Source organism: Rhea pennata, chromosome 28, assembly GCF_028389875.1.
Source record: "Rhea pennata isolate bPtePen1 chromosome 28, bPtePen1.pri, whole genome shotgun sequence".
Classification (NCBI taxonomy): domain Eukaryota; kingdom Metazoa; phylum Chordata; class Aves; order Rheiformes; family Rheidae; genus Rhea; species Rhea pennata.
The window spans coordinates 4,855,588-4,882,106 of NC_084690.1; the positions used below are offsets into that span (position 1 = coordinate 4,855,588).

General features: G+C 47.5%; 2 protein-coding genes across 2 annotated transcripts; both read left to right on the forward strand.

The window, feature by feature from the left end:
* Positions 1-4,216: 4,216 nt before the first annotated feature.
* ERLIN2 (ER lipid raft associated 2) lies at positions 4,217-18,524 on the forward strand. Its single transcript, XM_062596937.1, has 11 exons — positions 4,217-4,366; positions 4,444-4,525; positions 4,853-4,899; positions 5,714-5,775; positions 6,731-6,856; positions 9,403-9,476; positions 9,904-9,962; positions 11,301-11,392; positions 12,123-12,212; positions 14,563-14,642; positions 15,710-18,524. The coding sequence occupies exons 1-11, from the start codon at positions 4,260-4,262 to the stop codon at positions 15,917-15,919; spliced, it is 1,029 nt and encodes a 342-aa protein (XP_062452921.1). The 5' UTR covers positions 4,217-4,259; the 3' UTR covers positions 15,920-18,524.
* Positions 18,525-18,773: 249 nt separating this feature from the next.
* Positions 18,774-25,207, forward strand: PLPBP (pyridoxal phosphate binding protein). Its single transcript, XM_062596979.1, has 8 exons — positions 18,774-18,893; positions 19,768-19,875; positions 20,137-20,172; positions 20,786-20,861; positions 21,711-21,845; positions 22,625-22,767; positions 23,107-23,205; positions 23,527-25,207. The coding sequence occupies exons 1-8, from the start codon at positions 18,798-18,800 to the stop codon at positions 23,662-23,664; spliced, it is 831 nt and encodes a 276-aa protein (XP_062452963.1). The 5' UTR covers positions 18,774-18,797; the 3' UTR covers positions 23,665-25,207.
* Positions 25,208-26,519: the final 1,312 nt, after the last annotated feature.

Sequence of the window (26,519 nt, forward strand, 5' to 3'; positions counted from 1 at the left end):
TCTGTCTCCCACGCAGCGTCCCCCCCGTCACCCATGCCCCCTGCCCGTTGCCTTCCCGGGGTGCTCGTCCCTGCACGCTGCCCACGGCCCCTTCATCCACGCGATCGGAGCCGTCGGAGCGCCGCGGGCCGCGTGCACGTAGCAGCCTTGCGTGGCAGAGCCCTGTGACGGCCAGATGGACGAGGCGCTGCAAGAGGGGCCCGGCGCGCTTGCAATGCTATTTTGGGTGAAAACGTTTCTTGCAGGATCTCGAAAGGAGCTGGCAGTCCGGTGGCGCGGATGATGAATGAGGGCTGGCTCCGGCGGCGGAGGCCCGCGCCGCCCCCGCCTTCCCGGGAGCGGCCCCGCGCCGCGGGCCCCAGATGGGAAAAGTTAAATGGAAATTACTGCTGAAAGAGGCCGGCCTGCGCCGACTTAGTTAAAGATGTTTATGGATTCAGAAACACGGGCCTGCATATGTATTTAAAGATGACAAATGTGATTCAATAAGTAAGGAATTTCTCCGTGGGCCGCGGCAGGACACGGGGCAGCGCCGGCGCTCGGAGGGGCTCGCCGCCGCTCCGGGAGGCTCTTTCTCCCCGCTCCGGGCAGCGCTGGGTTCATTCTTGGTTTTTTCCAGGATGTGGCCAAGCTGTTCCCCGTGCCGGCGGGGACCTCTCCGAGCACCGCGTCGGGGGCGAAGGCCGGGAAGCTGCCGCGAGCCGGAGCCTCAGCCCGGCTGCTCCGGCTGCTCCGGCTGCTCCGGCTGCAGGAGCGCGCGGGGGGCACCGCCGGGCACATTCCTTCGCCCTGCTTTTATTCCTTAGCAGCACTTGGCTGGGACACAGAGACGGCTAATGAGGGACTGAGTTTATTGCAGTTTGATTTTTCTATTAAAACAATACAATAAAATAAATGCACTTGGAAATCTGGTATGTGTTTGTACATGGTAGATTTATTGCTCTGGAGGCTTCCAGAGAGACGCAGCCTTTCATTCCCTTCCTTACCGGAGCAGATCGTGTTGCAGAGCTTAAAGGGCTCTGGAGCTGTGATTTATTTGAAGGGAGAAACCAGGGAAATCCAACTATCTGTTCTCTGGCTCAGACCGTGCCGTGCCTCTCCGGCCAAGGGAATGCATCAGCACCTCCCCCACGGATTTTTCCTGTCGTTCGTGTTATCCCGCTCTAAATACTCCCCCGTGGCGCGGCTGCCTCCCGCCCCGGGCTGCGGCACCTCGCCGCGGCTGCCCGGCCCGGCGCGGCAGCCCGGGGACGAGCCCGCTGCTCAGCGCCGTGCCGGAGCACGCCGGCGTCGCGGTGGCTCCGGTTTTGGTCTCGGGGACCAGGCTGTAAATCCCCGCCACCGGCCTCGGGGTCGGGATCGCTGCTCGGGGTCGGGATCGCCGCACGGGGTTGGGATCAGCGCTCGGGGTCAGGATTGCAGCACAGGGTCAGGGTCGCGGCATGGGATCGGGATCACTGCATGGAGTCGGGGTCACTGCTCGGGGTCGGGATCACTGCACGGAGTCGGGATCACTGCATGGAGTCGGGATCACTGCACAGGGTTGGGATCAGCACTCGGGGTCAGGATTGCAGCACAGGGTCAGGGTCGCGGCATGAGATCGGGATCACTGCGTGGAGTCGGGATCACTGCACAGGGTTGGGGTCGCTGCACGGGGTTGGGATCACTGCACGGAGTCGGGATCACTGCACGGGGTTGGGGTCGCTGCACGGGGTTGGGATCACTGCACAGAGTTGGGATCACTGCACGTGATTGGGATCACCACTCGGGGTCGGGACTGCTGCACAGGGTCGGGATCACGGCGCCAAACCCGGCGTTGGGGCCGGGTGGGGGGAGAGGCCGGCGTGGTGCCGGCACTCTGGGGGCACCGGGCGCCTTTCCCCGCGGCTGCGGTTCCCGCGTCCCGTCCCGTCCCGTCCCCACGTCCCACCGCGCCGCGCCGCGCCGGGTTTTTCCTTTCTTCCTTTCCCCGCTCCCCGGAGCTGTCAGGCGGTGATTAATGGCCAGCAGGCCCGGAATTGCCGGCACCGCCGGCTCGGCATCGTTGCCGGCGGCAGTTAATGAGGGCAGACAGAGTTTCACACCGCGGGGCCCGGGTTTGCCTCCCGCAGTCCGTGCATCCGTGCATCCGTCCGTCCGTCCGGGCGGCCGCAGCCCCGGCTGCCGCAGGGAGATGCGAAAGCTTTCACGTGCTGGACAGGCGTGGAGGTAATAAACCATTTGTTAATGCAAAAAAAGTCCTCGCTGGTGAAAAGCAGAGAGTCGCAGCACAGACACCGCCTAATGTTCCTGGCCCGAGGTCTGAAAGTAATGATTCTTTGACTATTTTTTTTCCAGGATTATTACAAATAATATTTACCTTTGTGCTAGCTCACATCTTGATGCTGTTAAACACGTGGCCACAGATGGTTTCCCACTCAGGGTAATGACACAGCTCCAACGTTATGAAGCAAAACCCGGCCTGCAAGCCAGAACACCCCACACTTAAAAAATCTATTACTTTTCAATATTATACGAATGTATTTTGCCTCAGCTCAAAGCAATTTCCTAGTTTACCCTTATTAAACTGAGAGGGCGCTGAGCAGAGGTTCTTGATTTATGAAACACATACTAGATTCATTAAAACCTTTAAAGATTTAATACATTTTATCAAGGCCTTAAATCTGGGCAAGCATTTTTTTTAAAAAAAAATCTAATACCGAGTGTATTTCATCTCTGGCGCCCTTTTGCGCTTATTTAAGAGCTGTAAAATTTGGATTGACAAATATTGCTGATATTTCATTCTTTATTTCTAAGCGGTGCTGAATCCTTCTGACAGGCTTGTTATATATAACCCTAGGAGATCTATCAAGTGTAAAGATCAAATTAGTCTATATTGACATTTTATATGTCTCTCCTATGTTTTTAAGTCCCCTTCAACAATTATAGATGCAGAAGATTTAATATATTTTTGCATGGTCTGTCACTTTTCCGATTACTGCTCCTCTGTCTGGGCCAAACACACATCCAAATAGGGAACAGATTTCTCAAATCGCCGGCAGCCCCGTTGAGCCAGGAGGAGAGGCCGTGGTGGAGCACGGCAACCGGTCCCCGCACCCGGGGCCGGGGCATCCCGCGGAGCACAGCGTGGGGGTGCGAGCGAGGGGGCAGCGCAGGGGAGAACCGGGCATGCGGGGCACATCTGGGGGTGCCGGGGATGGGACCTGGTGGCCTGTCTTTGCACCCAGGGCCAGGACACCCTGTGGGGCATGGGACATGGTGCCTGTGTGCGAGCGAGAGGGCAGCGCAGGGGAGAACTGGGCTGCAGGGCACATCACAAGGGCACCGGGGATGGGGCCTGGTGGCCTGTCCTTGCACCCAGGGCCAGGACACCCCGTGGGGCATGGGACATGGTTCCTGTGTGCGAGCGAGAGGGCAGCACAGGGGAGAACCGGGCTGCAGGGCACATCACAAGGGCACCGGGGATGGGGCCTGGTGGCCTGTCCTTGCACCCAGGGCCAGGACACCCCGTGGGGCATGGGACATGGTTCCTGTGTGCGAGCGAGAGGGCAGCACAGGGGAGAACCGGGCTGCAGGGCACATCACAAGGGCACCGGGGATGGGGCCTGGTGGCCTGTCCTTGCACCCAGGGCCAGGACACCCCGTGGGGCATGGGACATGGTTCCTGTGTGCGAGCGAGAGGGCAGCGCAGGGGAGAACCGGGCATGCGGGGCACATCTGGGGGCGCCGGGGATGGGGCCTGGTGGCCTGTCTTTGCACCCAGGGCCAGGACACCCTGTGGGGCATGGGACATGGTGCCTGTGTGCGAGCGAGAGGGCAGCGCAGGGGAGAACCGGGCTGCGGGGCACATCTGGGGGCGCCGGGGATGGGGTGAAGTGGCCAGCGATGGGGAGCCGGGCCCGCACGAGGGACCCGGGCGTGCAGGCCTGCGCAGGAAGAGCCGCCCAGGCACCCCGGCTGCCCGGGGCGCAGCGCCGGGGCGGCAGTCGGGCCGCGTTCCCGATGGGCCCCCGCGCGCCGGGCGGCGGCCGGTCTCGAACCCGCGGCCCCGCAGCGGCACCAACCCCCCCCCCCAACCCCCGCCCCGAGCCGGCTCTGGCGCCCCCTGGCGGCGCGGCGGAAGCGGCGGAAGCGGCGGAAGCGGCGCGGCGCGCGGCGATGTCGTCACGGCGGCGCCGGGCGGAAGCGGCGCGCGGGGCGCGCGGGAGGCGGCGAGCGGAGCGCGTTGCCCGGGCGACGCGCGGGGCCGCCGCGGCGCCATGGCGCAGCTGGGCGCCATCGCGGCGCTGGCGCTCAGCTTCCTGGCCGCCGCCTTCCTCTCGGCCATCCACAAGATCGAGGAGGGGCACATCGGCGTCTACTACCGGTGAGCGCCCCCGCCCCGTCCCCGCCCGTCCCCGGCGGGCCGCGCCGCCGCCTCACGCTCTCCGTTTCCCTCCGCAGCGGCGGGGCGCTGCTGACCTCCACCAGCGGCCCCGGCTTCCACCTCATGCTGCCCTTCATCACCTCCTACAAGTCGGTGCAGGTGCTGCTGCGCGGCCGGGGCACGGGGCCTTGGGGGAGTCTGGGGGGGCTCCGGGGCCTCGGGGAGGGGGGGCCGGGCCGGGGCCTGGGGGGGCTCCAGGGGGCTCCGGGTCCTTGAGGAGGCTCTGGAGGGCTCCGGGGCCTTGGAGGGGGCTCCGGGGCCTTGGACGGGGGTGCTCCAGCACCGGGGTTCCCCCGGCCGGGGGGAGGGGGCTGGCGGCCACCCCTGCAGGGCTTTGCCGGGGCTGGGGGCTCCCATGCGTGCGGAGAGGCCGGTGCTGTGGAAATCGAGGCTCCTGAGCCCTTTCTGAAATCTTTCTCTGCTCAGACCACGCTGCAGACAGACGAGGTGAAAAATGTCCCCTGCGGCACCAGGTGAGCTCAGCTCTTCCCCCCTGCTGCCATAGCCCTTCATCCCTGGAGGAAGCTGTCTGGGCCTTCCCCTCAGTTATACACTCTAGCGTGCTTTAAATTGCATAGATTTGATCCAGCAGACTTGATTTCCCACCTCAGCTCCAAGTGAAAGTGGTGAAACCTACTCTCTGTTCGTCCATGCCCAAGCAAATGAGTCCTGCTGAGCCTGTGCAGGCGCCTTAATGTCTCTGCACTGCTTTCTCCTGTGCTTCTGCCTTTGGAGTTAGTGTAGATGATGCTGGCAGGAGTCTCTGTAATCTCATTCTTGATTTAGTTAAGTTTCTGCTGGGAACGGATTCAGCTGGCTTCAGAGCATTTTCCAAGTCTGACCTTTCCTTACGTGCATGAATCTAATACTCTGAAACTTGCGTTCTGTCTGTAAAGAAGTTACTTCTGCTTTGCTAGGCTGAAAAACGAAGCATGAGAAGGAAGTGAAAGTTTTGCTGTCACAGGAGAGCTGGAACTGGGAAAAGGATTTAGGATTTTGTTTTTCTGTGTTGTAGCCACTAGAAATTGGTCTTTCCAAACCTGGCCCGCATGTTGTAATATAGTTCCTAAAGGACACTTGTAGCTAAAACCAGGAGGCTGGGCTCCGAGTGGGGCGTGGACTTTGCTCTGTTGTCGCAGGGTGCTGCACCCAGGGCTGTAAATGTTGCATTCAGCCCACTAGAGGGAAGTGTCCTCTATTCAGCAGCCATCTGGCTGCACAGGCAGAGCATTTGGACACTAGTAAACTACTTTATTTTTCTTGTTCCTTTTTACCTTCTTTTTGCAGTGGCGGAGTGATGATTTATTTTGATAGAATTGAGGTGGTGAATTTTCTGATCCAAAGTGCAGGTGAGTTTCTCCCTTTGACCCTGCAAGTCCTTGCACCCAGCATCCATGTGACTTTGCTCTCCCAGAGTTCTTTGTGCTCCTGCTAGGGCAAGATGAGATCAGGAGTCTGTGCGTGCTTGTGCTTTGACTGATTTGGGGCTAGGGAGTACTGCTGAAAATCCTCTGTAAACCTCGTAAAGCCCCTGGCAGGGGGAGTAAACCTTTTAACTAGCTCTCTCAGACACTTGTGCGTTTATTATTTCTTGCACATACTTGTTCTGTGTTACTAATAGCTTCATTAATACCTGAATGTCATCTATCACTTTTATGTGTGTTATTACAGCCCCACTGGGCTTTGTGCCTCAATGAAGAGCTTCTGTTTTGAGTAATGAGACGTGCAAGCAGTAGGGGAGATGGGGAGCCTGTGAGCAGAAGACTGGCATCTGAGACACAAAGGGAATGACCCATGCAGCCTTTTCTTTGTCGGACTCTTTTCTTTTTAACATCCTGTTGTTTACAAGTATGGTATTATTTCTGGACTCATCAGTGTCCTGCTTTGAGACCTCTGTCATACTCCAGCTTCAGGATCCCCTCCCCCTGCTGTGTGCAGGCCCCGCGGTCGCTATATTCTGCTCTTCAGATACAATCCACGTGTGCCATGTTCCTGACAGACATATGCAGAGAGGGCTAGTGTGACTGAGATGTCATTCTGTTCACTAAGCACGTGACAACAATGGTTAGTGTGTGATGTACCACTGGCAATAATTAAAACTCCCTTGTCAGCATACATGAATGAAGTATGCAGTGCAGGCCTCTCTTCTCTGCTGAGTGCTTCCCTGTTTCACTGATTGGCATTGCATTTCTTGCTGTTGCTGGTGTGACCAAGCCATAAGCTTTCCATTGCAAGTGTTTGTCTTCCCACCTGAGATATCTCTCACCCCAGCTGTTAACACTGATTTCACTCCTTCTTTTATAGTGTATGACATAGTGAAGAACTACACCGCTGACTATGACAAAGCTCTCATCTTCAATAAGATTCACCATGAGCTGAACCAGTTCTGCAGTGTCCACACACTGCAGGAGGTCTACATTGAGCTGTTCGGTAAGCTGCATCCCAGACCTCTGACACTAACTCTGCAGGGTCAGTGCTGGGTTGAAGGTTCCTTGAATGATGCTTCTTATAGCTATCTGCTACCCTGTAACCACTGGGCTCTTACATATTAATCATATCTTCTCTGTTTTGAAACAAGATTGTTAACCAGTGGTCGTTATTTACTTCTCATTACCTTCCAGTGCTGAGGGCTTCAGTATATTGTAACAAAAAAAAAGTGTCAGAAGTAGCAAGGAGTTTGAGAGAAGCAAATAGAAATTCTGCTGTGTGATTTCTGTGTTTAGGTAATGTGACTTGTTGAATCAGTCACAGGATTTGTTAGTTCAGATGTAAAAAAAACAGTCCTCTTTCTTTGCTGTCACAGAAAGTATGAACTTGTGCGCACTGGCCTACGGATTTGATTAGCTTTGTGATGTGCCTATTGCTGCAGCGCCTGGGCATGCTGAACGAGTGTTAGAAAACAGCATTGCTTGGCAAGGGCCCGCTGACCTATTCCTCTCTTCAGACCCCTGGGAAATCAGGCAGTACAGACACTTGGAGAGCACGTTTTAAGCCACAGTCCAAAACGGAGTAGTGGTTTCTTGGTAGAAATAAACAGACTGCTGCCAGCACTTTGTTTGTTGCTTTGGAGTGACGAGAAATCCCTTCCAGTATTTGGGTGGTATAACAGTGCCGACTGTCGGCAAAGTGTTGCTGTGAACAGTTTGGACCCCAAATGGACTGAGTTTATGGCTGGGATTTTTTGATGCCAAGTCCTTGAGAGAACACAGGGAGGCTGCTTGCAAACTATTCCTCTAATCAAACAGGGCTTTCCAAGAAGCTTAGCTATCCCCTTTCTGACTAGGTGTCTGCACAAAATTTAGAAGTGGAACTCAGTTCCCCTCTTGTTCCTTTATGGAACTCTTGGCAAATGTACTGGCTCTTTGCTAATGGAGTCTCCAGATGTCAGCAGCTGCTGACGACAACTGCTTAAAATGACTCAAGGCCACTGACTTGCACAGAAGGAACTTGTATAAACTCCTGTGTAACTCCTTTGGTGTGAGCTGAATATTTCCTGGCTTGTGAACTATGAATGGGGCACGACCCATTTCAAACAGACTTATGTCATGATTTTCTGCCCCTACATCTGTAGGCAGGTGCAGGAAAATGATAACAGCTGTTTCCTAAACTCCTGGCTGAACTGTATGTATTACAAATGTGAGTTCCAGACAGCTAAACTGAGACCAAAGCAAATAATAAAGGAGTGAGATGTGATCACTTTCAAGGCTATTACATTTTTATTTTCCCTTTGCATTTCTCAGTGGGCCCCAACTGGAAACATTGCTATCCTTAGAGCTTTTCACTGCAGTGGGGTTTTGTTTTGTATTTCTTCTTGAAATTTTGTAGCTATTCTGAAGCTAATTTTTATCCATTGAGCCAAACAGATCTTGCTGATGAAATTTTTGTAGTCTATTAAAATAACTAATGCAGCCATTTTACGTTTCTGCCTTTCCAATTGCTTTGTCTCCTGCTGGAACAGATGCAGTTCTTAATCAATCGTGATCTAGCTGGACCACATCTACTTGAGGATCCAGCTGGGAAGATATCACTGGAGAAGTGGAGTTGAGCATAGATCTTTTTATAATTAAATAATAAAAAAATCTCTGACTCAAAAAGATCCTAAACTGCAGATTGCTGGCAGATGGAGAGAGTTTCATTTTATGCCTGCCATGTTTCTGTAGTCTTTCCCAAGTGTTTCCACTGAGTACTCGTTTATTGTTTTCTATGAAAAGAGCTTTTGTGCTGTGGATGTGTGGCCTGTCAGGAAGGACTTGATCTCTGAATCTGTACAGCATATAGACCACATCCCTGGCAGCCACAAGTTTCCATCTGACATATATTGTGTATGTGACTTTGTCCCGGATCAAATTCTCCAAGAAGACTCTTCAATAGTCCATGAGTTCTGTAGCTTAGACCCGTGATATGCTTCATGCCCCCACGGCCACCCAGGCAGTGGGTAGGTGGCTCAGTTGTGACAGTGATGTTGCCTCTCAGGATGCTTTAGAAAAGGCACTACCTTCTCTGAGCCTTCTGCCATGATCAGCCCCTGTTGGTACAGTGGTCAGAGTGACGTTGGTATGGCTGTTTCTAATGGATTTGCACATGCAGCTGACTTTCCACTCAGTACTTGGGTTCTTTGCGTGATGAATCTATGAGGAATTTAAGTCTTCTAGAAGCCTCCAGAGAAGAGAGAGTGTTAGAAGCTTCTAAACAGAAGAGAGGAAGGTCCAGATTGCCCAGCTGCCAAGAGATACGTGAAAATTGTTGGGTCTTTAATGCTTTGAAATGCTGCTTGATGTGCTGAGAGAGATGGGAACCTGCCTTTAGCTCAGAGATGTTTTTTCTCAGCACAGCATCTTTATATCAAACTTATATTTGTATTTGCTTTCCAGGAGTAAGAAATCTGAGCCCATTCCAGCTGATTCAGTACCTGTTGAGAGCAAGCTGCCTTTTGGGATTTTTAGTTACTCTTTTTTTTTTTTTTTTTCCCCAATTAGATCAGATTGATGAAAACCTTAAACTGGCCTTGCAGCAAGATCTAACTACAATGGCCCCGGGATTAATTATACAGGTAATTAGGGTTCCACTTTGAAATGTCTAAGATGCAGATCATAGGGAGGGGTAAGAGCTGAAAGGAAATAGGAAGCTGTGAAAAGTTTTTAGAAAAATTGCTTTATAATACAGTCTTTGTTTAACTCCTCGAGGAACGAGAACAGTATCCTTCCTGTTCCCTCTTAACTTTGCTGTGTTGGGTTTCTCTTGGTGTTATCCTGGATACTTGTTTAGCCAGGATGTAGTCTGCTGTCATGTCAGGAGATCATTAAAGCTTACATTCGCTCTGCGGAGTCTGGAGCTGGTCACAGTTCCTGCAGTATGTAAAAGCTTTGTCTGGCAGAGCATGCTCTAAGTGTTAGCTCCCCCACCCTCTGCAGCCTCAGGGGCCATTTGCCTTTTGATTGTTGGCTGCTTGCCTACGGTTTTTTTCATTCTCTTTCCAGGCAGTTCGAGTTACAAAGCCAAACATCCCTGAAACGATCCGGAGGAATTATGAGCTGATGTAAGTGCCCGAGACCTGCACCTTTGTGTTACCAAAGCGAATCGGTCATCCAGATTAATGTGTTTTCACAGCATGCAGTGATCAGAGTGCCCTCTGCCAGGCACGCTCTCAGCCTTGTGCTGCCTTGCTATCATCCAGGAAGGGTGTAGTGAGGCTGCACTGGATAAGGTTGTGTCTGCCACTGTAAGTGACTGCCAGGTCACTGTGAGTTGGAAGGTATTTCTCAGTTTTGCACATTTGGGCTCAGAAATCATTTCCCTCAGGAGCTTGTTCCCCTTGCCACTGTCCCTATTTAAAAAAGGCCTTCCAGAGCATGTCAGTGAGTGGCAGGCAGACAGCGTCCACCACTAATCCTGCTGTTTGACTAGGTTTCAGAAATTGTTGATACAACAGGCTGAAGACTTGCAAAGCTTAGAAATAACTTTCTTTCTTTAATAGCACTTGACATCCTGATCCCTTTTCAACACTGAGCCAGCAGCCTTGTCATGCACTTGATCATTCAGAAATGCTTATTTTCTCTGAGCTCTGAGCACTCTGCCAGCAGAGTCTGCATAGGCCAGAATAAGGCCAGAATAATTTTTCCTACCCTAGCATTTGCTCTGACCTTTCGGTATCATGGTAAGTTGTTTGTACTATGGTCATGATGCATAGAATCCCAAATCAGCCTACTCTTATTTGTTGCCATAAATGCAGCAGGGTATATGTTTCAAGAGAGTTGTTTTTGGCTCCAACTCCTCTTTCCTGATTGGAGGGAATATTAAAAAATAAATTACTTTCTTCTGAAACTTTTTTTTCTGAGTACAGAACAATAAGATAGAAAAGACTTAAGCCATGTAAAATGCATGGAGCCATTTTGCTAATAAAGGATGATTTCAAATCCTGGTTACTTGCAAATGAAGAAAAATGAACTTTCATGTGAGAAAGAGAAATTAACCATCTGTGGTGAAGGTGAGGCTTTTGTAAGATTTTAATTTTCTACTTTGTTTTAGTAATTTCCTGATTAATGGTAACACAGAAAACTTACTATATGTATCATCAAGATGTACTTCTGTGACCTGCCCCTGCTAGAAGGCATTATGGGAGTCAGCAGAAAGTAGCAGGGCACGTTTCACACTGACCTTAGTGAAAAGAGTTCTTGCTATGGAGGAAAGAAACAGACACTTCAGACTAGAAAAAGGCTGTGTGTGTACATGTACACGCACTCACTTTACTGGTTGCTGGCTGTCCTAAACGCATGCTCAAAGGAAGGCTGAGCCAGCATCATATTCTGGAGATAATGGTAGGTCAAGCTGCTTCAGTAAGCTTGCGTTTTATAACTGCCTTCCTCTGGCTTACTAGGGAGAGTGAGAAGACAAAGTTGCTGATTGCAGCACAGAAACAGAAGGTGGTGGAGAAGGAAGCAGAGACGGAAAGGAAGAAGGCCCTCATTGGTTTGTATACCTTTGGCTGAAGGCAGAAACCGTATGGGGTATGTGGTGTGGTAGGCAGCAAAAAGAGGGAACTCAAACATCTGTGAGGGAAAGTGTCCATTTTGGTTCCTCATTGGGTCTGAATGCCTTGCTGCAGTTTGAAAGCATCTGTGAGAGTGTGACCGTTAACTTTAGCTCTTACCTTTCCTACTACAACACCTGGTTGATGCTATTTGAGTTATCAGAAGTTTTAGACACCCTCTGATTTGTCCTGGGTCTCTCCCAAGCCTGCAGCAGGAATGCTTGTGTCTAAAGGTGCTGTGAATGTCTCTGAAACAAGACATTCCTTACATATTCTCTGCTGTAAGCCTGTGTGTTTGAATCAGACCTGCAAAATTCTGAGTCCTTGGTCTTCTTTACCTTAAGAGGGAACTGTGTGGCTTTCTTGTGTGGTTGGAGTATCTTTGTCCAGTTCTAGCTCTTATTGCAGTTAAGAGCATATTACAAATGCATGGTGATCTCTCTGACTGCATCTGTTTGCTGCTGATCTAAAATTCTTCCAAAGAACTCAAGATTTTTTCAGGTGTTTTCCAGCCTTGCCCATACAGACTGACCCTTTCTGAGGGCTTAGACTATTTGCCTACCATGTATTTTTACCAGAAGAGGGTGGTAAGGATTTCCAGGAGTGAAGTTGCTTCTGACATTAGGAAGACTGTCATGACAGTATGGACTTTTCTCTTTTCCACCTCAGAGGCAGAAAAAATTGCACAAGTTGCTGAAATAACTTACGGACAGAAAGTGATGGAAAAGGAAACAGAGAAGCGAATTTCAGAGATTGAAGGTGAGTGGTGAACTTTCCAATAAGTAAATACCCTGTAGTGGCTTTTTTCTAAAGATCTCAAGGCAGCTCACAATGGAGTTAAGTGGTTCTTGCATCAGTGCAACAAAGTGTGAGTATTGACTGTGGTCCTTAATCTAATCTGACACTCACAAGAGTGCAGTTACTTGTCCAAAGTCATTCCGTCTGAATCCTTGTGGTTCGTAACATTGCATGGTATCTTATGTAATGTTTTGTGATTCTGAATACAAGTGTCTGAATGCTGAAATTCTCCTACTATTTTCACCACTTATTTTACAATTGAGGTTTTAGGTGGTCACATTAGGGCAGATAGCAGAAAGCATTCAGCCTTCTTGGACAATGGCAAAATTTGAGATTCTCAGCTCCAGATTCTCAGGTGCCTCTTCATATAACCTGAGTGCAGGAAGTATAATTGTCAACAAGTGTAGTGGAAGGGAACAGGAGGCTGGCATCTTCCTACAGGAAGCTCTGCCAGGCTTTGGATAATGGCAGCAAACCCTTGCAGAGAAATGGAAGCATCCTAAAATGTTACCATGAAATCTTGGTGATGCAGTCACATCTCTTGAATATCTGAAATAGGGTAGGGTTGTAGAAGCTTTTTATCCTTTTCTTGCTTAGTGATTCTTCTAAAACCGGGGCAGATATCTTTATTTTTGAGAGTGAAGAAAAGGGATTCAAATGTAGCTTTAGTTTTTCCAGTGTAGTATGAAATATTTGGAAGACAAAATTCGACTACCCATTCTGGAAAAGCAAGGATCTGTTATGTAGCTTCTAAGTTCTAAAAGTCAAGAAAAGGTGAGGGGGAGCTTTAGTATTTTGTTTTAACTGATAAATCCTGTAATCTGTCTTCTAGCTGGTGTTTTTACTAAAAAGCATCCTCCTCTTGTGTTGCAGTTAGTTGTTCTTAGGAACCAGGATTGGCCAGAGGCAGGAACAGGGCTGTTTCTTTGCAGAGTGTGCTTCTTGATACTCTTTTTCTAAGATGATCTTTCTAGGAGATTGTGCTGTTAAGAAGGTGTCCCCATACAGCGACTTGTCAGGCAAATTCCAGGACATGACAAAGGGTCTATATTTCCAGCTTGTAGGGGCAAGGCCTTATTTTCGATTACATTCATTATAGGCTCTGTCAAGCTTTGTGGAAGCCCACTAGGAGCCAATTAGAGCTTTACAGATCAGTAGCTTCTCATTAAGAAGTTCTTTGCAGAAATGCAAAGGTTTTTATTTTGTATAAATACATGTCATCAGGTGTCAGGCCTTCAATTTAGCTCCACCCAGGCAGACTATTTGGCTCTCCCTCATTCTTTTTAGTACATCTGACTGAGACCACTCTGGTTACTAGCCAAAAGAAGGGAAGTCTAAAGGCACAGCCACACAGTTGCTGTTGTGATTTTTAAATGTAGTTGTTCACAGGACTCCCTGCTAGTCTAGGCAAGCAAGTGGTTTGTCCAGCTGTTCAACTCACAAAACCAGACTAATATGTATTATAAATGTGTGTTGCTCCCTGTTTTAGAGGGAATGTCAAAAGATTGCATTGAACCAGTCAGATAAGCTTGTTTTAGCCTTAACAGGATGCCCTGATACAGCATCGGTATTATCAGATAAATAAAAAGTCAGAGGAAAAAAAAAAAAAGGAATGCTATGCAGAAAGGGGAAGTATTTCTTTCCTTAAATGTCTTTGTTTTTTCCTTGCCTATGCTTTTACTGTCGGAGTCAAGGAGGTTCAGTATCCTGCAGGATCAGACTCTTGCACAATTGTTGATATTGCAGAGAAACAGCTCTCTGACATCTCTCCAAGGGGCTGAGTCTGTAAAGGTTAAAATTTCCTGGCTCTACATGCCAGACTCTTAACCTCAATATCCCAGACAAAATCCCATCTGGGGAATTGCATTCACTGCCATAGACTTCATCTGTAGATTAGTTTGACGTGCTGTTGTAGTCCTGTGCAAATGTCGTGGGTAAATACTACTTTTGTAATGAAACAGTTGCTCTGTTTTTAGCACAAGAGTTTAGTGGCTGGCTAGAGAAGAGTATTCAGCCTGTATGACAACAGCAGTAACAAATCTATTTTTATAAAATGCTTTGAGATTTTTTCAGTCACAGATACAACTTATTTTATAATATCCTGCAACATTTTAGGAAGGAAAAGTAAAGAAAGATCCCATTTCTGGGTTTCCCATTTTCTTCCCCTTTCCCCTTGTTGTATGTTTCCTTTACAGCTTAGCTGTGGTACTTACCAGGTTAAAACTTTCTGGCTGCAAATGATACTACTGTGGCTGGAAATAAGAATCTGAGTGTGGGAGCCTGTGGTGTTTTTTCTCCTTTTTTTTCCCAGATGCTGCATTTCTTGCAAGAGAGAAGGCAAGAGCTGATGCTGAGTGCTATACGGCTATGAAAGTAGCTGAGGCTAACAAGGTACTGATATTTCCTTATGCTGTGGCTGAAGCAGGGCTCTTTACATTAGGCTATACAGAAGCACTTAGCAAAAGGGCAGTCTGTGTTTATTATTTGCTTATTGTGTCTGATTGTTCAAGTCAAAAAGCAAAACAAAGTTAGCGCCTGTCAGAATGAAGTAACAAAGCTATTCATACTTGCAAATTCATTTTCTTTTCTAGATAAACTTATGTCAGGATACATGAAATATCTGGTCATCTCAGGAAACAGCTCTGCTAGATGCTAATGGGGCCATGGCTCCCTCTGTAGATAGAATATCAGTTTCAGTGTTGCCCTTTCACCTTGTCATCAGAAATGTTGATCTGTTTCAATCTGCAAGCCAGCGAGCAATCAAAAGCAAGGAGATCTCTAGAGTAGCAGATACATTTAGAGTAGACAAGTGTTCAGCAATGAACAAACGGGGCTCCTTTAATCTGTCAAACTAATTAGCCTGGCAAAGCCTTGTTCCTGCTGAAAAGAAAAAAAAATAGAAATAGAGAAATTACATGGATAGAACTGTCAGGCTTGTCCTGGGAACTTGCTGCAGGCAATAACATCCTGGCAGGCAGACTTTTTGTTTTGTAAGGGTCAATGAGAATGAACAGAAGTCAGATGTTTGTACACAAGTTTTGTTCCAGTTATTCCATTCTTTCTGTTACAATGTCATTATCTTGAAAGAAATAGCTCTGCTCTCCAAAACAGACTCTTCAGCCTGCTCGAAAGGGGTGGAGACAGTTGTATTTTTCTTTCCAGTAGCTTGCATTGCAAGAGCTCTCTGAGAGTTATGTGCTTTAGAGCATCTCCATCTGTGGTACATTTGGATTTAATGTTCCCTCAGTTACTTCCATCACTTTCTGATTTTGCCATTTAGTCACAGGGATTTAGAGCTGGGCTTATATTGGCTTGAAAGAGAACCTTCTAGATAACTCCATCTTTTCATTTGGAAAAAGTATAAGCATGACTGCTAGTGCTAGTCCTTGTATGCTTATGACAGAAACTTGGTTTCAAATAAATCTGAGCTGTTGGTGATCTCTTTTATTTTTGTGCAGCTGAAGTTAACTCCTGAGTATTTGCAACTGATGAAATATAAGGCTATTGCAGCTAACAGCAAGATATATTTTGGCAAAGATATTCCCAACATGTTCATGGACCATGCAGGAAGCCAGATCAAACTTGCAGATGGACTAGCAGAAGGAATCCAAGATGAAGATGGGGCAGGAACCAGTGAGGATACAAAACTGCCTCATAACATCGACTGATCTTGCAAGATTTATATTTGTTTTATATCAAAAGAAACAAGAAATGGGAAGTTACTTTTGTTTCCCCCTTCCTGTACTGAAAGAGATGAATCAGACTTAATCCTGTCAATCTTTTTATGACAATTAGATGCAAGGACTTTGGTATTTACGGGGTGTTTTTTCTGGTGACTTCTAAGCAATCAGCTCCAAATATGTACTCTAGATGCACCTCTCCCTGCTGATGGACAAATGGACCAATTATTCTGGAGAGGCTAGATGGAAGACATCTTTGGACAGTCTGTTCTGCAGCCAGCTTAGCTAGGTACTTAATTTGGAGTGAGGTGGTTAGTAGCAATTGGAAGTAAAGAGGGTTTGGGGTCCTGGAGGGAGGGGGAGTTGCTGCTACAATTTTCTTTCTTGTTGGAAATTTCTAATACTTTATTTCAAATCCCTTTTAAAAAAAGGTGCTAGACTTTTGTACACTACACATGTCTGTGTGAAAGCCCAGACACTGTCAAAATGGCAAGTTATTGCCTGTTGAATGGGGCACTTTAACTTTCCTAACAGTCTGTGTATATGCTCTGGGCCCATCCTGAGTGTGAGGTGTAACAAATGCATGAAACCATCTTTTACTGAGGTTTAAGCCAATGTGTTTTGCCTCATTAGGGCAGCTAAGAGCATGTGCACAGTGAGTTATGGAAGTTCAGCTGAAATACTGCAGGTTACCTAGTTATCATGGGAGGGTAGTGGGAATCTAAGCCTTAGACCAGGTGCCACAGAGATAGTGGCCCGAACTATTCATTTGCTGCATCTTAACACTGATTTGTTTTCCATTTGTCATATTTGGGGAGCATTATAGGGGCATCTGTATTCTGTAGTTCCTGCTGCTGTTTATCTGCAAGGTCAGGGGTCCAGGTATATTGATGGGCTGGACTTAACTTTCCAGTGAAATCAGACTGGGAACACGGTACTTCTCTCAGCCTTCATATTTAGGGAAAAACTAGAAAGGAAAGGATTTTTGTGTGATAGACCCTGATTTTGCAAATAGCCATGCTGGCAAGTAACTGCTTGAATGACTAGTCCTGCAGTCATGTCATGTCATTACATTACATTAACCGCCTGTTGGCAAGACCAGCTGGATTTCTGTGTTCACAGTGTCTTATTAGAAAGATGATGTTCAGGGAAGCTGAAAAGAACGGAACTGAATTACTGTTTTTTTCAGAATAGACCTTGAGAGAGGAAGATCTAGTAGTAGTAAAGGACAGAAAACATCATACTGAAAAGTCACAGGGCAAAGGCAGGAACTTATTTCTGGACTATTCAAAGAGAAAATTTCCGTTTTTGTTCAGAACAATTCTATACAGTATACCTTTCACACTGATTAATTATTCATGTACCAGATGCAGAGGGATTAAATAGATTTTTTGTTTGTTTGTTTTATATGTATGCAAAACTGAAGAAAAAAGCTCAGGGCTAGAACGAACATCTGTTTGTTTGGGTTTTTTTTAATTTTTTACTCTCCACCTCTGCCCGCAATCCGTCTGGCAGGAGAGCCTCTTCAGGAATTCCTATTTTAATTTGCAGCCCATATACTAATATAAAATGATACAACTGTCAGTACTAACTTAGTTGTCCGGGACCAGTCTATTGCATTTAAAATCTGTTGCCGCAAAGCTTGCTATCTACTGTACTTGGTGTCACTTTTCAGTGTTTTAAATATGCATTAGCTTTTTAAAAAGAAGGCAAGCATAGTAAGGTAGAAATCTGATGAATTTCTAGTGCTGGTTCCAGTATTTTCACTTTTTTAAAATTATTTTTGAGATGATGATTATTCATATCTGAAAATTCAAAATAAGATGTTATCAGTTACTGCTGGAGAAAAGTCCCATCTCCTATAGATATTCTTTGTGTCTGTTGAAAAACCTGAGCTCCATAATGAAAGTTTCATCTCCAAACCTACAGGGGACCAGACAGCAGTCAAAAAGTTGCATCAACAGGTGCATAGGCAATATTACTCAGTTCTTATAAATAAGTTTCTGCAGAAGATTATGAAGAGGGAGTAGCAAAATTTAGGCATGAGGTAATAGTACCTAACGCTTTTGAGGGTAATCTAGTTTGTTTGGGGTTGTTCTATGTTCACGTTAAGATTTCCATTTAGTAACTAATATCTACTTTAGTCAAGTATTTTCACAAATGAAAGACCCAAATAAACCAAAGTGGTATTATAAAGTATGCTTTTGTATAACTTTACAGTAAAGCAACAGTTTGGAATAGGTAGGTCTTCAGGTTTTTTTTCTGTTTTATTGAAAATATTGTTATCAAAGTATTCCTTTGGGGGGTGTACAGAAAAAGGAGTAACCAGTATTATTAATTTCAAATGCAGATTTTAAAAACATAATGGGAACCTTTATGATTCTTCATGATTGAAAATTAACTACTACAGTAAGTGAGCGAACAACATGGAATCCTGTAACTTAAGCAAACCGTAGTAAGAATTTAAAGAAAAACGTTGAAATCATACAATTTTTTTTTACAAGCCGAAATTCATTGTTGCTTTTTTGTTGAGATTCTTCATAACATGTTTAATTTCTTTTAACCTCCCAGAATAAATTTCTCACTGCGCGTAGATGTTTTTTCCATGCATCTCTCTAACTAACACTCAACGTTTCCAGCGGGCCGGTCCGAGGCGAGGCCGCCGAGCCGGCCCCGGCAGGCCCCGACCTTCCCAACATGGCGGCGCCGCGCTCCGCCCTGCCCCGTAGAGACCCCCGCTGCCATTGGCCCGGGACCCTCGGCGGCGCGTCCTCATTGGTCGCCTGGCAGGGCGGAAGCGGAGGGAAGGAGAGCGGCGCGGCGCGCGCGCGTGTGTGTGGCGGAAGGCGGCGCGGCCCGCCGGGGGATGTGGAGAGCAGGCATGGCAGCCGGGGAAGGGCTGGGCCCGGCGCTGCGGGCCGTCACCGAGCGGGTGCAGCAGGCGGCAGCCCGGAGGCCGCAGGTGAGGGGCGCCGCGCGGGGGCGGGGGGAAGGTGAGGGGTGGGCTGCAGCGGAGATAGCTCTTGTCTCCGTGGCGGCAGGGCCCTTCCCGCCATGGCGGCGGGTCCTCCATCACCATGGAGATCCCCCACCATAGAGACAGCCCTCGCCACACCACGGAGACGGATTTCCCCCCGCAGGCGTCATGGATGTCAGCCTCCCAGAATGAGGGCAGCCCGCCGAGGTAAAGACAGGCTTTCCCTACACACACACAGCATAGAGGCGGCCCCCCCAAGGCCATGGAGACAGGTCCCCCCGCATCATAGAGACGGCCCTCCAAGACCATAGAGACAGCCCCCCCCCAAGGCCATAGAGGCGGCCCCCCAAGACCATGGAGACAGGTTCCCCCGGACCATAGAGACAGCCCCCCCAAGACCATGGAGACAGGTCCCCCCGCATCATAGAGACGGCCCTCCAAGACCATAGAGACAGCCCCCCCCCAAGGCCATAGAGGCGGCCCCCCAAGACCATGGAGACAGGTTCCCCCGGACCATAGAGGCGGCCCCCCCGAGACCATGGAGACAGGTCCCCCCGCATCATAGAGACGGCCCTCCAAGACCATAGAGACAGCCCCCCCCCAAGGCCATGGAGACAGGTCCCCCCGCATCATAGAGACGGCCCTCCAAGACCATAGAGACAGCCCCCCCAAGGCCATGGAGACAGGACCCCCCGCATCATAGAGACAGGCCTCCCGCTATGCAGACAGGCCCCTCGTGCCCCCGGTGGCCCCCAGGGTGGCAGCACAAGGCTCCGGGGCAGCCTGGCACAGAGGTGGCCGAGCTGGGGCTGGGCGCCGCCCCTGGGAGCCCTCCCTGACCGCTGAGTGCTCCCCACAGGGGCTCCCAGCCGTGCAGCCCCGGCTGGTGGCCGTCAGCAAGACGAAGCCGGCGGAGATGGTGATAGAGGCGTACAACCACGGGCAGCGCAGCTTCGGCGAAAATTACGTGAGTTCTCGCCGGACCCGCGGGCGAGTGGGGCCGCGTGTGGACGCCGGCAGCCTGCGCCACGCAGCCGGCCTCCGAGAGCCGCCTGCTCCCCGCCGCGCGGTGCGGGCGCAGTTCGGCTTGTCCGTAGCACAAGGGCCCATGCCTGTCATTGCTCGGGTCTGCACGGGTCCCAGGAACACCAGTTCCAGAGATATGGTACTTATGGTGTGACCATGTCGTGACATAGCTTTAACAAAACACCATCTTGAATTCCTTTAGGTTCAAGAGTTGCTAGAAAAGGCATCAGACTCGAGAGTAAGTACGTGATTTACTGTATGTTCTCTTTCCTTGCGTATCTGTGTTCAGAGGTGTATTCAGCAAAAGCGCTGTTCTGTGTTAGAGACTTGGTGATGGAGGCTGTATGATCTACTACAGAAAAAACTTCTTGTTTCTCCAGATAAATGGTGGGGATCAGCCCTAGCTTTTTGCCTATTCTCCCTTCCCCCTCCTTGCCTTGCTCGCTCCAGAGGAACGTGTAGACACGTGTGCCTTAGTCACAGAGCATCTGTCTGATGCTTTGCTTCTTGTGCTTTCTGTGTAGGAGATACACAATCCTCATTTAAACAAGCAGTAATGACTCAATTTGGGGCTGGGGGAAAAGAATCATTTCATGATTCTTCAATTATAAAAGAACTTTGCCTTCCCCATCCACTGTGTAATGTTCTGCTGCTGCAGTGCTATCTCTCTCCAGACTGTGAAGCAATCTCAGTACACACCACTAGCACTACCTGTGCTGTGTCTTTCAGGGTAAACAAAAGAAGGCTGGGTGTCTGAAATTCTATTTGTAGGCAAACTAAGAGCTGAGTAATGTTTGAGGGAAGAGGGAATTATCATTCAGACCTGATTAACTGTTCCTTTCTGTTTTCAGATTCTGTCGTCTTGTCCAGAGATTAAGTGGCATTTTATTGGCCATCTGCAGAAAAATAACGTCAACAAGTTGATCGGTAAACTCTATTTAACTTCATGTGCCGTGACCTGCGGGCAATAGTCTTCCAATATTCACACAAATAATAACTTCTTTTATCCATTTATATTGTTGATTACAAATCTGAAAGAAATCTGATTAGCAAATGGAAGAACATGATACTGCCCCATTTTTCTGTCCTAGCTCAGTCTGTTTGTTTTCTCTTGCCATAGTCTGCTGCTAACTGTGCAAATATATTTGTGCTTGTGTTGCTCAGGCAGCAGGAGGCCTCTGATTCAGAGGGTCTGGTTGTCTGTTGTAGTTTTCACAGCCTAAGTTACTCCTGTTTTTGCTCATTTTGCTCATTTCCCTTGAATTACTGGACGAGGTTTGGTCCATTGAATCATGGTGTGCTTTCACTTTGTGATTAGCTTGTTCTGGAAGGTTTTGGTCTTCTTGTGATATGTGGCACTAGGGAGCTGACACCTCACAGTGCAATGGCCTGTTCTCTTTTCTCTCTCATGCACTTCTGTATATGAGCATGAATATCACTCTCTACTCGTGCAGTTCACTAGGTTATTGGGAAGCTATATGAAATTTCTTGCTTAGTTGCTATATTGTTTTGCCTTCCTAACAAAGATGCTAATCCACAGGTTTTCCCCATCTCTCGCCAAAAGGATGTGTGCACAGAGCCATTACAGAGAGAATTATTAACCAAGTGCTATCGTTGGGGAAATAAACGCTGTTGAAGTACCTTAGTTGCAAGGTTAAGAACAGGCAGAGGACTTTTGTAGTTAACTCACCAATGTCTGTCTTTGAGCAGGCTGAGTTCTAGATACTGTGATTTTTGTTCCAGCATAATTGCCCTCACCTTGTCTTTTCTCCCTAGCTGTCCCTAACCTGTTCATGTTGGAAACAGTGGATTCTGTGAAACTGGCAGACAGAGTCAACAGCTCGTGGCAGAAAAAAGGGTCAACTCAAAAACTAAAAGTCATGGTGCAAGTTAACACTAGCGGAGAAGACAGTAAGTGGTGGGACACTTTTTCTGATGATGTGCAATTTTTCCTGCTGACTTGATAGGTGTTTTGCACTCTGTAAGAGCTCCTTTAAGCTAGAGAGAAACTCAGGTTACTCTCAAGAGCAAGAGGAGAAATGCTTCTAAATAAGGTAGAACCACCAATGCAGAAAAATGAAGTGAAAAGTAAATGCTAGAGGATTTGCAGTCATCACTTCGTTCATTTTATTTTATATAGTCCCACCTCAACCAAAACGTTTCAATTGCCACCAAGCATGTGAGGCTGGAGGGCACTTGTAAAGGAAGGTTTTTAATGCTATTTTAGCAAAACTAAGGTGTAAACATGGTCTTATGTTTAAAAGTACAGAGCGCAGAAGAAAGGGGAAAGCTGAATAAATGGAGACTGTCCATTTATTTCAGGGTTATTTGTTTGTCTTTTAGTCTCAGTGTTTCTAAACACAGCTTGTGGTTGGCAGACTGTTCTCCTCACAAGGCAGTGCTATGGTCAGAGTTGTCAGCGCTGAGTATCACAGCAGGACTCTAACAGTGACAGCTCCTCTGTTCGTGCTTTGGGTCAATAACAAGCCACTGGGGGTTCTTTCACTTGATGCCCCTTCCAAGGGAGCCCAGACTGGCTCAGTGGTCTTTTTTGCATGTGTGGAGAGGAGTTTTGATGAAAAGACTTAATGATAAATCCGATCCTCTTCTGTCTGGCTGTGGGGAGGGGAGTTTTCTGGCAGAGCTTGGCACACATCACCCTTTTTATTTTATTTTATTTTATTGGCCAGGTAAGCACGGCCTGCCTCCTGGAGACACCGCAGCAGCTGTGGAGCATGTCATCAACAAGTGCCCAGGCTTGGAATTTGTGGGACTGATGACAATTGGCAGCATCGGCCATGACCTTAGTAAGGGGCCAAATCCTGATTTCCAGGTAAGAGTTTCTAGAAGGAAGCTGTGTGCAGAGGGCTGCATCAAGCAGAGGAATTGGGTCTGTGTTCTTTGTCTGTCATGCTGGTGTGATAATCGGATATCTTCAGAAGATGCATAGACTTGTAAGTATATGTATTGTCAATAATGCAGCCTGTAATGGGAAGCCTCCAGGCATTCTCACGGTGCTGTAGAGCAAGCATCAGCAGGACGTGTGGGAATTTCCCATTCTGTGTAAATAAGACTCCAAAGAAAAGAAGAAATCTCAGTCTGTGAAACGTTGATAATGAGCTGCTGTGGTTGTTGTAGAATGTGTGATCCTCTCTTCTTTCCTCCCTTCTAGATGTTGCTGTCTTTGCGGCAGGAAGTGTGTGAAAAGCTGAACCTCCCCATTGAGAAGGTGGAGCTGAGTATGGGCATGTCCACAGACTTCCAGCACGCAGTAAGTCTGGTCTCGCTCTGCCACCCTTTCTGTCAGGAGCCAAACGTACCAGCAGCAGCAGGCCCCCAGAAGTGCAGCCCAGGCATTATCCGAACAGGCCTTGTAGGCCTCCCCTTGGGTGAAGACCCTGATAGTGCTGTTCTGTGAAGAGCAGTTCTCCTGGCCCTGGGATACAGTTCTGGGAATCAAAATAGACCCTTGACGTAGCTGCAGGTGGCAAGTACATGGAAAAGTGTCCCTCTGTGACAAGCATCTAGACTGTTTTTGGCAAGTGGGTGGTAGCTATGTATTGAACTATGTCTTTCTGTCTCCTCTTCATAGATAGAGGTTGGATCCACAAATGTCAGGATTGGAAGCACAATTTTTGGAGAACGAGATTATTCTAATAAAGCCAACGGTGACAAGGCCCTTGCTGAAACCAAAGGTAAAATGGAGGCCTTGACAGTGCAGGGTCATTAAACAGGGAAAAAGTGGCCTCGACGGAAGACAGATGATGGGAGACCTCACTATGCATTCTCACCTCCCTCCATTTTGGCACTCAATCATGATGGTGAGAGGAAGTTCGACATAACAGAACAGAGGTCAGAAATGCCTCATAATTTATTGTGATTATAGAGTACCCATAGAAACTGGAATTTTTGTAGCCAGCAAATGGTAAGAAAAATTGTGGTTGAAAGTGACTTTAGTATCTTAGCTACTTCAGGCTCATTAAGAACAATTATTTTTGGAAAACTAGATTGGAAAAAAATTATTTGTAGGAATGGAGTTGCTAATGAGCAAGATATATGCACAGCAGTGTCAGTTACTGTTTTCACTGAGGAGTAAATTCTTCATTAACAAGTTTTAATCTTGCCAGAGACCTATAAATATTTCCTTTCCTTAAGTGAAAGTTTTGCACGTGATCACAACTGAGTGGTTGCTTAAATAGAAGCTTCTTGTAACACTTACTGGTACTGAAGAGACTATATGTGTTTAAATTGAGGATGAATAACAGGCACATGAGGATGAATAAAGAACAGTTGCCAGCATGAGTTCATACTGTAATGTTTTGGATGCAGATTGCAAGTCACTGCTAACTTGTACCATTGGTGACATGTCTCCTCATATTTTCTGGGATGCTTTCAACCTTTCCAGTCCACTCTTGTGAAGTGTTGTTGGGAGTTATTTTCATCCTGTACACTAGTTCTGGATGCTCATAAGTTGTTTTTGATCAGAGCAAGCTGTTCTTCAGGCTACTTGGACTACCTTTGGCTTGCTGTTGCTTTCTCAGGAAAGCCACTTAACCATTTGGTGCCTCTGCTATCTCGTCTACATCTGTATAAGGATGATAATACGTACTCATCTCACAGGGGAGCAGTGAGATTTGCTTGTTTGCTAGAGGCCCTTAGGGGAAAAGTAGTTCAAAAAGTATTATTACTCCACTGTGTTTTAGGTTCCTGAAAATATCCTTTCACCACTGACAGAGTTTTTGGACTATTCTTAATACATTTAAGTGTCTAGCCTTTTCTTCTCCTGAGAGAGGGCAACGGGACTCTTCCATTGCAGTAGCTGTTTCATTAAGGTGTGAGTAAAGCTCCTGTATTCTGTTACGTGCGATCTGGCTAACAGTAGCCACATCACATCTCTTATAAAGTGCATTACAACTACCTGTTATGGGTTCTTGTGTGTTGCTAAGAGGAAGAGACACTGCCAGCAGAAACACTATTCCCCGGCTTCTGTGTGTGTGTATGTGGTTAAACCTAGCTGTGGATTTATTTTCTGACTCTAAATGCTGAATGTAAATGAAAAGAGTAAACTCTTTAACTCCAAGCTATCATAAGTACGCGGTTAAAGGGAACATGCAGTCTGAGTTGCCCTCCTCAGAGCTGCACCATGTGTTGTTTCATAGTCTATTAGTAAAAATGGTGAATTTGGATACCATCTGTGCCAACTATAAAGCTATTAAAGATGTTATTTTTATGTTCCAGTGTTGTGAATAAATGGCCTGAGAGTTGTTGTTGAAGATGTTTCCCTAACCTGGAGTTACTGTTTAGTGAGACTTGTTACTCTTGGGGTGGAGGAAATGAGCTGAAACACAGCTGTCGAAGAAAGTGGAGCTTTCTTGTTCAGAAGGGGGAGAAAAAAACACTGCTGAGATGCCTGATGAAGTTAGTTATTTTTGGGAATGCCCTCTGGGTGGCACTGCTACCCAGGTCTAGAGCTGCATTTCCAGTCCACTGGAGGAGGGATAACAGCTTTTCTGCTTGCAGAGGGCAGGTACAGATCAATAATTAATCTTGCAAATAACTATCTTTAATTTTGATTTGAAGGCTGAAGTTAATCCCTTTCTCTTCTAGTTCTTCCCCCAGAAATTATTTGAGCACCTGTGAAACACACGGACTACAGACTGACCACAGCTTTTCATGTTTGGAAATTTCATAACATTGAAAGTAATTGTTTTACTTTGCTTTGTTTTGCTGTGTTCTGTTTGGAAAAAAAAAAAAAAAGTGAGGGGGAGTCAGGACACCCATTCTTATGTCTGAACTGGATTCAAATGTGTAAAGAGTGCCAGTGTTTGTTTGCTGAAGAAACACCATTTGTAAAAGTTGGCTACAGTTCTCCATAGCAAATGTGGAACAAAAATGTTCCGTTACCTAACCTATGAAGCTAGCAGAGTCTTGGAGCGGGCAGTTCTGAGCCTCAGTGGATGATCAGGTACATGCTGCTCTGCTCACAGCTTACTGATACCCGTTTTCCACTAACTCACAGCACCAAGATGAGCTGCTATTGTCACATTTTTTTCTCTTACAGAGCAGTGACACTGTTCTATGTTGGACTTCTGCAAGAATTGTTTCGCTTTATGGTTCACATTCTCTCTTACTTTTCCTCTCTCAAGCATTTTGTGCTTATTTCTTGAGTTGAAACGGGACACTAGCCAAGCTTAATGAAGTGATATATGGTATAAACTGGAAGGTAAGAGCTCGCAGGTTACTGTGTGGCAAGGCAAGGTTTGTCCTGGTTTGGTGCCCTGGAGGTCTGACTCTCCACAGTAGTATTTAAGGAGCTGACTGGTCACAGAAGTATGTGGTCTTCTGGTATTCTGATCTTTGTACATCAGCCTGTGTACATACTGTCTGCAAAAGATGCTTAGGGCTCTCTCAGCCCTGACACCAGCCTCCAGCACGAGACCATGACAGAGCTCTGCGTGTCTTGATTGTTCTGGAGAACTATACTGGAGTGGTGTGGGACAGCTCTCTTCTCCAGCCAGCTTGCAAAGGTTTGTGCAGGTGGTGACCTGGGTGTTTTGACTAACCATCAGCGCCTGCTGCAGTGCC